Below are 12,112 nucleotides of genomic sequence, written 5' to 3' on the forward strand. Positions count from 1 at the left end.
GCAAAGGCATTTCCGAGATGAGACTTGAACATACTTTATTCTTATACATACTGCTTAAAGAAGTGTTCCAACCTCTATAAAGATTCTATACATTAATTAACCAGGTGTCATCTGATACCACTATCAGTTGTCCAGTTTATTTCACATCTGACTTTGAGCTACTGACAGTCATTTCCCATTTCTCTTTCTGACTGAAAAAAAATGTTTAAGACTTAGGCCTTCCCCAACAGATCTTTATCATTAGCAGGAATGGGAAAACCATGTTAACATCACATATGCGATACCATAAAACTTGACTCAGAAAAACAGCAATTCTCCAGATTTCACAGAGAAATGGAAAAAAAAATATGATGTAAGTGGAAAGGTGGTCATCACAATTTTTAGTGATTCAAACTATTTATTTTTGCCTGCTACATAAATTTGCATTAAACATTTCTGTTGTTAATCCAAATTCTTAATTCAAACTGTAATTGTAACTTAAGACACTACAGCTTAATTTAGGTCTCAAAATAACTTGCATGACTCCATTTTATTCTTGAATGCTTAATCTTATGCTGCTGTACACATTGCTTTCAACATCTTCAAGACCTATTGATTCCGTTGTGACTACTCACAACAAGAAGTCCTACAAGCATCTGCATTTGGTATGCTATAAAATATTATTTCTAAACAAGGTTCAACTTTCTGGGAACCTGTACAGTAGGCTGATAAAAGTGTGCAATATGTTAGCCAAAATTTAACATCTAAACAAAGATCACGAGAAGCAAGTTTTATAGACAATGGAAATAATGAAAAATCACTGCGCTAAATGCAGGTGCATTTACTCTTGCACTGTTTGTGATTTTTCCATCATACCCAACTTCTTAGGATTACATGGCTAAGTTTTCAAAAAGTTCCTCTCCCCTTTACTTCCAAAACAGCTTTTAGCAAGGAAGCAAAGCACATACACGGTTGGCACTCTATAAAGTGTAGTGAAGAAATCTGGGGGAACCCACATTTCTTTCAACACACAACACTTGAGATTAGCAGAAAGGATGAGCTGGAGCAAGAAAATGTCCCATTTTAAGCACTGGACAGGGGCATCTGTGTCACAAAGCTTTCAAATAGGAGAAATTTTAATTTGGCTAACAGCAGTGATGAAATGAATTACCAGAGCAATTTGGACAATGAGGCGAGCAAGAATGAATATATTACTTATATTCTACAGGAATTGAAAATTTAGCATAGATACATGCAAAGTTTAGGCCATAAACAATTTGAAAGTTAGGACAAAAGTGGCACACACCTTTAAAATGTTATAAAATGTAATTGTCAGGATTAGACCGTTTGTTCAAAAGTGTCAGTGAGGCAGCAGTATTGCTTTTCAATCATGAATTTAAGAACCCATTTATTAAGCCCACTAAATAACTGTTGTGTTCTAAAAGCAACTACATCCCTTGAAAGAAGTGGTTTAGACAAAGCACAGTAAGATTTATGCTCCTTTACAGAATCTTACAACATTGTAGGCAAGATTCAATATATTAATTTCAAGGTAAGTTTTTGATTTACTGTACACAGTGGTAGATAAATTGTGCCTCTTGAACCACCAATAAAAAACAGTAAGTGGTTGTAACTTGGATCTCAGTAATGAGCCTCTGTTAATATACAGATGGGTGAGAAATCCAAGTCCCCACTACCACCAAACAGATTCAGCTAGCATGATTGAGATACATGAATCAATTTTCCCCAAGAAACAAATGGAGACACAAATCAGTTTCATTTCACACTGAAGCAGTGGAAGCCTGAGAAACACCCTAGATACAGCTTCACAGGCAGTTTGGATAGCTCCATGTGTCACTCCAGTCCTGCTCCACTGGTGGCCAAAGTACACATCAGCTAGATTGCTACAGCTAGCTTCCAGAAAACTTACCTAGCTTTCTCCAAGGAAAAGCCAGAACACAGCTGATGAAATAATCTGTCATTAACTCAGGTGTAAACCAACTCCAGATATCTACAGCTATCACACAGCAACTGCCTATGGGTCACCGAAGGCCATGAGAATGTATAATCAGGAGAAAACACTAGTTTCTAAGAATATAATCAGGAGAAAACTCTTAATTTCTAACAGTTTTTCTGAAGTTTGGGGAACATCTCAACAGTCAAGTAAGCTTTCCACATGCTTCAAATCCTGCACATTTTGCTTCATTAGTTTTATTATCATGAAGCACCCACATTGATTTGAAGGTGAAAGTATTTCCATGCAAATGAAACCAAACAGGAACATGCAGCGACCACAGCAATTGTTTATGCTGCTGTCCTGGGTTCAGCAGTAGCAGTCATTTTTCTCCATAGTAGCTGGTGCAGTGCTGTGTTTTGACTTTCGGGCTGGGAACAGAGCTGATAACAATGATGTTTTGGTTTGGCCAAGGACTTTGTGAGCCTCATGCTCTGCCAGAGAGGAGGGGAGGCCGGGAGGAAGCAGAGACAGGACACCTGACCCAAACTGACCAAAGAGGTATTCCATACCACAGCACTTCATGCCCAGGAGGTAATTGGGAGTTACCCGGAAGGGCTAGGGGGACTTCAGGGTTGGAGGAGGTATCGGTTGGTGCTTGGTCGGGCTGGGGGGCAAGTTATTGGTCGCCTGGTGATGGGGTATTGTATTCTCTTCCCTTGTTATTTCCTTTATCATTACTATTATTGGTGGTAGCAGCAGTGATTTGTGTTATACCTGTTCTTATCTCAACCCATGGGAGTTGCATTCTTTCTGATTCTCCTCTCCATCCCTCCAGGAGTAGGGGAAGGGCAAGAAAGGGGGGGTGAGTGAGTGAAAACTGTCTGGTTGGGGTTAAACCACGACAGCTGCAAATTTAGCACTTAAAATCTTGGACTTTATAGCACATGCAAGAAGCAGAAAGAAGTAGAAAAATACTGAATATAGTCAAATTTCATTTAACCTCCTAATATTATTTATAATTGCTTCATGCTAGCAATCTAAGCAGTCTCTAAAAGAAACACATAAACTTCAATTAGCAGAGAATAAAACACTAGAAGAACTGATTTCAGAAAACGGCCAACAACAGGAAAACTCAGAGGCCATGGCAAAAAGAAGGTCCATCAAGTTTCCCTGTCTCACAGGTAACAATTCTGTGTACAGGTCTGAATTCCCTTTGGCACAAACAGGAGCAAAATCACTTCCCTTGATTTTACTTCTCCCACTCAAAATATCACCATTTTCTTCAGCAGACCTGTGCCTTAGACAATGACCTTACCATGCAACACTACTCAGAAATGAACACCATCTGCTTCTCTGGCAATGTTCTCACAACAAACTTTCATGAGAGACTCAGAGGACAGTCACTGTAATCACTTTACCCTGCACTGCCAAAGTTATTACCTCACTAACCTTGTATGTGCATATTATAAAAATCATCCATTTATGTTACAGTGAATTACTTTAACACTGGGAACACAACACCTGAAACTAATTTCAAGTGACAAGACCATAATCAATCATACTTTCTCAACATTAATGCCACTACATAAAGCTTTCTGCTTCACTGCTTGAAAACGTAGGTGTTCTAGGAAGAAAATGTTTTGCAGATAGTGCTATGTATACTGATACTTTTCCCAAATTAGCATGTTCTTTGAAAATACAGCATAAATCAACTGAAATAGCACAGTCTGTCTAATATTTAATTTTAAAAGACAAATCATCACAAAGATCAGTAAAGCTAGAAGCAACTTGATGTACATGTCTAACAGTTATGAAGATTACATCTCAAATAGGGAAAGGAATAAACAAAAAACAAAACAAAAAAAACCACAAAAATTAGAAAATAGCAGTGAAGTCTTCTTTTTCTACTAAGTCCTCAAAACCCAACAATTTGATTTGTAGGCATTTTATCAGATTACACAAGATCATACTGCAAAGTAAGAAAGTGTAGACATTCAATTCAGAAGAAATACATGCTATCCAAACTGTACATATTAACATGGGAATCTTGATTTCTTATGGTATATCAGTGTTGTGGTTTAAGCCCAGTCAGCAATTCGGCCATGCAGCCCTCGCTCACTCCCCCCCACCCTGTTTCTTCCCCCCCAGCTCCCAAAGGGATGGGGAGTGGCATCAAAAGAATGTAACTCCCACGGGTTGAGATAAGAACATTTTATTAACTAAGGTATAACATAAATCACTACTGCTACCACCAATAATAATAATGATAAAAGAAAAAACAAAGGAAGAGAATACAACCGCTCACCACCCGCTGACCAATACCCAGCCGGACTGAGCAGTGATCTCTCCCTTCTGGGTAACTGCCCCCAGTTTATATAGTGGGCATGACATGCTGTGGTATGGAACACCTCTTTGGCTAGTTTGGCTCAGATGTCCTGGCTCTGCTTCCTCCTGGCTTCCCCTCCTCCCTTGCAGAGCATGAGATGCACAAAGTCCTCGGTCAGAGTAAACATTACTTAGCAACAACTAAAAACATTGGTGTTATCAGCACTGTTCCCAGACCAAAAGTCAAAAACACAGCACTGCACCAGCTACTGAGAAGGAGAAAAATGACTGCTACTGCTGAACCCAGGACAATCAGTCTGTGTTCTGTTCAGTTAATATTTTAATTTGCAGACTGTTAAAATCCTGTATGATGTTCTGCTATAATATTCTGCCATATACTGTCATCTCGTGAGACCCCACTTGGAGCACTGTGTGCAGTTCTGGTGTCCTCAACATAAGACAGACATGGAGCTGTTGGAGCAAGTCCAGAGGCACACAATACTCCAAGTGTCATTTGCTTATAGCTTTAAAATGTAATGTCCAACAAGCACTAAAACTTAAGGACAAAACACTTTCTGAACTGTAACTTTTGTTAAAACTGATGCAATGATTCAATTTAGTTGATTCAAACACTAAAGGAGGTGGCCCAGCATCAGGTTTTTCAGTATTTAGCAGCTACCCACACAGGGCAGAACTCCTCTTCAGACAAGTCAGACAACTACCAACGTAATAGTCATTTTCGCAGTTATTTTGAGGACACTGCTGATAAAGGCCAGTCCCAGGCGATAATTCAGCAGCCTCTTCTGTGTTCTCCCCCTTCTATTCCACTTGAGATTTCTCCAGAGCAGTCCTTTGTGCAGTACTGAGTATAACTCAGCTCTGATACAGGCCTGTGCATCTCAATCACAATACTAAGCCAAATCTTCTGATTTCAAGAAATGAAAAATTAAAAGTTATCCTCAGAAAAAAGGTGATCCAGGCCTGCCAACAATTTCACAATCTAAATCCACTACATGACTACAACTGAAATTACCAAAATGCAGCACAGCATTTCTGCAGAAATGTTTGTGTATTAGCGTAAACACAGCGAAACCCTCATGAAAAAAATTATATGGCAATTTGAATTAGTAAAGTTTGCTTTAAGTTATAAAACAATTGTAGAGCTAATATTATAACTTACATGAAATACAGAAAATGTTTAAGCTTTTTACAGTTTAATCATCATTAACGGCACAAAGGAAATTATTTACTACCAAATGGATCAGAGAATACAGCAAGAAGGTCCTTGTAGTATTGATTTTGCACATAAAATGAACTTCTTCAGTTGCATGTGCAATTGTCAAGAAGGTTTGACTAGTATTAACTCCCCCTCTTATTGAGCCTCAAGGAATTGCCAGTAGAGATGTCAAACCCATTTTTAAGGGATGAAACAAAACATATGACTGCTTCATTGACTAGTAAGCAATTAAAGCTTAACTCTGACTAAACTGAATTTGTGTCACTGTCAACACAAAACTTTTTTTTTAAGCAGAAGTCAGCACTATGAATTATTTACTGTTCTCTGAACACTCAGTATCAACACATCAATTCACTCTCATTATATTCCTCCTTTATAATCCGGTTAGAATCACCTTCTAACATGCAGGATGATGGCAACGTGAGCCTGCAATGTAGTGAGTAATGTAATAAGGGGAAGCAACCACCTGAATTTTTCTGTGCTTTGGAGAACAAGAGTAGCTTTAGCACGCTCCCATCAAGCTTCAGAAGACCTTGAAAAATACATGTAAGGCCTTAATCATAAAATCATTCCTGAGTAGGGATAACTCCTTCTAAAAACCTGTGTGTGTGATTGCTTAGAATAGCACCAAACAATGTCCGAGAGGCAAAACATGCATCACAGTACAAATAACACCACATAAATAACCGACAATGGAAAAATATACTGCTTTAACATTGAAGAATTGAACTACTGTTCATGAGAGCAGAGCATGAGCAGTTCACTACTGTACTACTGTTCATGAGACCTGTACTACTACTACATAGTACTACTGTACTATGAGAGCTGTAAAAAAAAGTTGCCCCAGAACTACGTGCCTGAAAGATCATCTTTCCACTATCTATATTCAAAGTATTTTGTCCCTTAGAAGCTTTTAAGAGACTGCCAAAGCCAGAAGTACTGGCCAAAGTCAAACTACCCCACAGAAGATACAAGTATTTAGCCTAACTTTATGTCCCTGTGAAAATACAAACCCCTTCTTTAGAAAAACCATTCAAGCCTAATTTGGTTTATCACACCCTTAAGATCTTTAATTCTCAAATTCTAATAAAACAAGGATTGGCCATTAGAAAGTGCTGAGAACAAACTGTAAATAGCCAGATGCTGCAAAAATAGTAAAACATGTTCCCAAAAGCACACATAAATAATGCTTACCAAAGTGGTAATGTTGTCAAACACATTAATTAAAAGACAAATTAAATAAGAAGGGTCTATTACTTCTTAATTAAATCTGGCCATGATGCACAACTTCTGTGCAAAGTCATAAAGACCTCTATTACTACCATAGCGCCTGAAATTCAGCACATTTCTCTTGCTTGATTTTCCCTTTGCAGCAGACACATACAAACATCCACGTGCTGCAAAAGCATTACCAAGCATTCCTAAACCAGCTGTACTTGCAGAACTTAGGCCTAGATCAAATAATATTTCAACAACTACTTTTTACAAACAATACTGGAAATGTGCCACTGTGTTACAACTTCCATTAAAAATATGCCCCTTCAGATAAGCCTGAGGAAAAGATTAAAGATCAGCCTCCTGATTTCTATACTGTGGAACAGCAACGGTTACCATCTTCAGATTTAAAAAAAAATCCTTATGTACAATCCTTTCTTTAAAAAAAACAACCTGTTTTCTTACAGTTTCACAGAATTTTCAGTTGATAGCAATTGATGATTCCAGTTTAGTTTCATTGAAAACTACACCAATTACCCAGCTACCATGTTAGGCCTTCAGGTCCAGTTATGCCCATTTGGTGTAACAGAAGAACGTTAGATTGACCTCTGATTTTTAGCCTTTGTTTCAAAAGACTCAATAATATTCCCAGCATCTTTCATCAGTTCACTGTGCTGGCTAAAATTACGTGAAAAAGCTTATTAAATGTCATTTCTCAAACTAAATTTGTAAATCAGTAAATCAAGACTCCACAAGTTCAAGTAGGAGCTTTGGAATAGGACAGAAACCACTAATCTTCTCTTATTACTTACTCTGAAAATATGGCAAACTTTCATTAGCAAAATATACATATTAAAACTAAAAAATTAATGCAAACCAGAAATACTGCAATAACTTAAAACACAACAGTTCTATAAAAGATAGTTTTCCACACTTGCAAGAGTGTTAACAGTTTCTAACCCCTGACTACAGAGGGCAGTATAGAGCACTCCTTCACTGTAAAGCAGCTGTTGGCTTTAACAAAGTAATCTGGGTTAAACAAAATTATCAAATAGCATGACTTTGTAAAAAAAGCTGCACACTTTTTCTCGAACTGAGAGTCAGCCAGCCAACTCATTACAGCTCCTTCTGGTTTTCAGACTTTTCAGCTTGAACTCCACAACAAACACACAACAGGCAAATTCCAGAAGCTTCCCTAAAGTATTTTAAATAGATGCTGATAACCTTGTGTAAAAATCATAGAATCTTTTAGGTTGGAAAAGGCCTTTAAGATCATCAAGTCCAACCATTCACCTAGAACTGCCAAGTCCACCACTAAACCGTGTTCTCAAGTGTCACATCTACACATCTTCACCATATTTCTATAGAATATATTCATTGCTTTTAAATCCTATCCAAGTATTATCAGCTTTCAGCAACAACATTATGCATCAGCTGAAATGTCTCTAGTTACAGTTGTATTAAAGAGTAGTAATGTATATGTTCACATAAGAGTATCACAATTTTTGACTTAACGTTAAATAATTTTATAGACTCTAGTTATATTCAAAATTGACAAACTATAAAATCAGCATACTCACAACTTCTTAAAGGAATGCCTTTTTACTTCAGAGTGTTTCTTTACTAAATGCTTGTGGTCAACCTTGATATTAATGCGGCTTGACAATGTAAGGCTTTGAAAACATTTTTTAAAGGCAATCTGAACTGCCTTCATGTTACCCAATGCTGTATTTTTTTTAGGACTAAAGCTCTGTGCATTCTACATGATCACCAACTTTTAAACCCTGTGAAGAGTCTCATATTGTAAAATCAGCATTTCCTAAATTCATCACCAGATTACTAACAGGAGAACATTCACATACAGTATTTACTATGCGTCCTAACGAGATCTGGTACCTGAAGCATTCCTACAATGAAGACTTCATTTTTCCCTGACATGTTATGACTTGTCCTTATTTTAGTTCTGTTTAAAAAAAAACAAAAAACAACAACAAAAAAAAACAACACCAAGAACACCAACAAACCACAAATCAGTATTTTGCTTGTTTCAACAAAACAAATGTTGCAAAATGTTCAGTGAGAAAATACCGATACAAAGAGAAAAAACCACAGTCATGTGCATGGGGCTCACATTATGAATGAAAAAAGTCATGTTACTCTCTATGTAGGAAACAATTTCAAAATCCTCTAGGAGACATTTATTTATCATCTACATCACATGCTAAATACCATTTTAAAGTAATGAAACTCCAGTTCGTAACAAAATTTTTAGTACTGTCAGCATTTTTCACAGGGTTTCTGGTATGAAAGCACAGTTAAAAATCAAAAAGGTCTTTGTCCAAGAGTGTCACTAAACGATGCAACAAAAGTTGTCAAAATCAATATCGGACTTACCGCCAGTGCTTTAGATAACTTTGTTCTATAGTTACTCAAAACAATTGCATCGATATCCTTAAGTGGCACATATGCAAAGCCATCTTTAATAAACACTCTTCTGGTTCTAAACAGATCCACAGCATCTGCAAGTCCAACCTGAGAAAGAAGAAAACCCCACACTGTAGAATAGCAAAATGACACAGTAACAATGTTTACAACCTTAAGATCAGTACAGCTTTAAGTCGTTCTCTGTCTTAGCACTCTATCCAGGCAAAATGCAAATGGTTTGAAATTAAGTGTTGATTTTGGAGTAGCTGATCATTATTTTGGTGGAGAAATTGTTTACTTGCAAAAGGTCATGCAGCTAGGCAAAATAAGCTATTTTAAAGCTTGTATCTATGATTATTAGCCCAATTATGTAGCTTGGCATCACTTACTGATTTGATATTTGAAAATGGCCTTCTGGTAGCCTTCTGTTTCAGGCAACTTGAAATATTTTATTCATGAAAAGCTGCGTATCTTGGAAGTAGATCTGGAACCCAACCAACTTCACTCCAAAAAAGTCAGGGGTTTCCATCAGACACATTTCTTCTCCCTTTGCTCTCTAGCAAAAAGAGTTTCAGACTAATACATTCAGACCAACCTCAGCTTCAGCAACAGGTGCTCAAGAATGCCTCCAAACTGAGCGGTCTGTCAGTCAGGCAAGTTAAGTCAATTGTCTGGGAAATGTTAAAACTTAAGACCATTTTTGTGGTGAAAGACAAAGGATGGCAGAAAAGGACAGAAGACAGTAATAGTAGTTAAAAGCTCACTTCACTTGCAGTCCCTCCCTTGTACCTTATACTGACACAAAGAAGAGAAATTGTTATTGGTCTCAGTTGAGACACTTTGATTAACTGTTAGCAATAGTGTTATGTGAACATAATAACTCCAAGTTTAAGTGAAGGAGAATGAGTGCAAATCTGTGGAACTTGGCAGTTTCTACTTACCTTATAGAATATTTGTTCTTTTACTTTAGCCACACTGAAGCCAGGGGTTGATGTAAGCAGCTCATTTGCTAATTCATTTTTCGTGTCTTCACTGATCTAAAATTAAGAGCTTGTTTTAATACAGCTGAAATATTTCAGAATAAGGTTTGTTTGGTTTGGTTTTCTGTTAATTAACAAAAGCTAAAAGATTACTTAATCTGTGAATATATCATTCCTTTCAGTGATTCAGCAAGCAATCACTAATAATTAAGCAGAAACCAGCAAAACACTAGTGGTCAATAGTGTTAAATAATCTTCCTTCTGAAGCCGCAGTGCAGATTTTAAAATACAATAATTTTAAGCATTAACACAAAGCCACATTTTGTAAAAGTCAACCTTTTAAAAGCCAACAAATTAAAACTTGTGATAAACCCTGCTCACATCAAGGTTTACTATATGCATTAAAATAAAGCCTGGTGAGTCAATCGCGGTTAGTAACGACTTAAACAACTTTGTCAGATTTTTGACAAAAATACGAGTTTCAGATTCATTTTTAAATCCAGACTTAAAACAAAACAAAACAAAACCAAAAAAAAAACCCAAACCCCACAACATGTCATCTATCGTATACTTCTTCTTCTATAAATGTGAGTGCTTTTCTTGAGGTCTTAAAACAGGCAAACTAAGCAGCAATGCTGTAATTTAACAACTTGAACTATTTAAGCCAAGATTTATAGCTTGAAAAACCATGGATGATGCTACACTTCATCTAATATAAAAACTTAAAATAATGCATATACATAACTATATGTGTTATGCTTTTTTTGCTACTTAATAGTGCACCAAATGCAGAAAAGCCACACAAGACTAGGACATTATAATGATTTTACTAGTCAATAAATCATTTCAGGGTTTTATACGAAGGAAAATAGCAACAACAAAAACAACAACATTTAGAATCAATTTGTTCTGCCTTAAATAATGATTAAGCTCAGTCCTCAAAACCTGAAAAAAGTAAGAAATAATAAAAAAAAAATAAATCTAAGTAATCTACTCTGATAAAACAGATCATACAGGCTGGTAATCCAGCAGTGATACCTAGTAACTTAACTGCACGCAACTAAGTCTTAAATATTTGCACAACATATGTTCTTGATAAAGTACAATGGAAGTAGTCCCTGACTGAAAGGGATTGAATGGTAGGAAACACAGAATACCTTCCCAAAACACAGATGGACACAGACATCACTGAAGTATAACACACTGTGTGACAGTGCTCCAATAACTATGGAGAGGTGATACAAGGCTGCAGCCAAGACAAGCTTTTAGAGACTCGTCAGGAAGGCAAGGCAATCGTATGCACTAGATACCCACCCAGACTCCAAACACAAGATAAAACAGACACTCAGTAACATTCATCTGCATGGAAGGGGACGTGCATGAACAGTTCATTTTCTGAATGGGACAGAATACCTAATTTGTTGACCAACACTTCTATGCAATTAAATACACATTTAATTTATTTTTCCCCTTCTTCTCAGTTGAAAGACTGAGAAAATGAAACAAAACAAAACCCCACTTTTCTTGGAAGTCATAGGAAGGACTCTTTCACTTCAGACCTAGAGGAGTAGTTCAGCAAATGCACTCTATGAAAGTGATTTGATGGATGCATATGAAACGGCCAAAGCAGGGATGTCTAGAAGGTTTATGGTTACCCTGTCTGCATCTTAATGTTGATCTAGATGCAACTGTAGTACTCTCAGGAAAATCAGTTTTAAAGAATAATAATAAAGCTGCCAGGAAGGCACAGGAATGTAACTTTAAAGACAGAGGAAGTACACAGTAGCATTATATTTCCAGATGTGACAATCTAACGCTCAGAGAAAAACAGGCTGTGTGGAGAACATTTTTCTTTAGCAAAGTAGCTGTATCAGAACAGTTAAATGTGTTTGTGCAAGTAATTTGAGGAAACACTATCTATAAAATACTCCCACTAATGATCTCATTCATGTTAGTCTTCAAAAGATTCCCGCTTTTCAAACATGACACGCAGAA

The 12,112-nt window shown here is 36.9% G+C and overlaps 1 protein-coding gene across 5 annotated transcripts in view; it reads right to left on the reverse strand.

Annotated features, from left to right (window-relative positions):
• The window catches only part of PRIM2 (DNA primase subunit 2), a 105,531-nt gene that overhangs the window by 72,314 nt on the left and 21,105 nt on the right, over positions 1-12,112 (reverse strand). For 4 of the 5 annotated variants that reach the window (XM_061347853.1, XM_061347851.1, XM_061347854.1 and 1 more), the window contains exons 5-6: positions 10,079-10,174; positions 9,108-9,245 (exon numbers count right to left, since the gene is read on the reverse strand). The exons of the other annotated variant lie outside the window; for it this stretch is intronic. In XM_061347853.1, coding sequence (XP_061203837.1) covers positions 9,108-9,245; positions 10,079-10,174 — 234 coding nt within the window. The remainder of the gene's footprint in view (positions 1-9,107; positions 9,246-10,078; positions 10,175-12,112) is intronic. 5 annotated transcript variants of the gene reach the window in all.

The sequence above is a fragment of the Neopsephotus bourkii genome, unplaced genomic scaffold (genome assembly GCF_033783945.1).
Source record: "Neopsephotus bourkii isolate Nb327-2 ecotype Australia unplaced genomic scaffold, CSIRO-AGI_Nbou_v1 NB_330, whole genome shotgun sequence".
In the NCBI taxonomy this organism is placed as follows: domain Eukaryota; kingdom Metazoa; phylum Chordata; class Aves; order Psittaciformes; family Psittacidae; genus Neopsephotus; species Neopsephotus bourkii.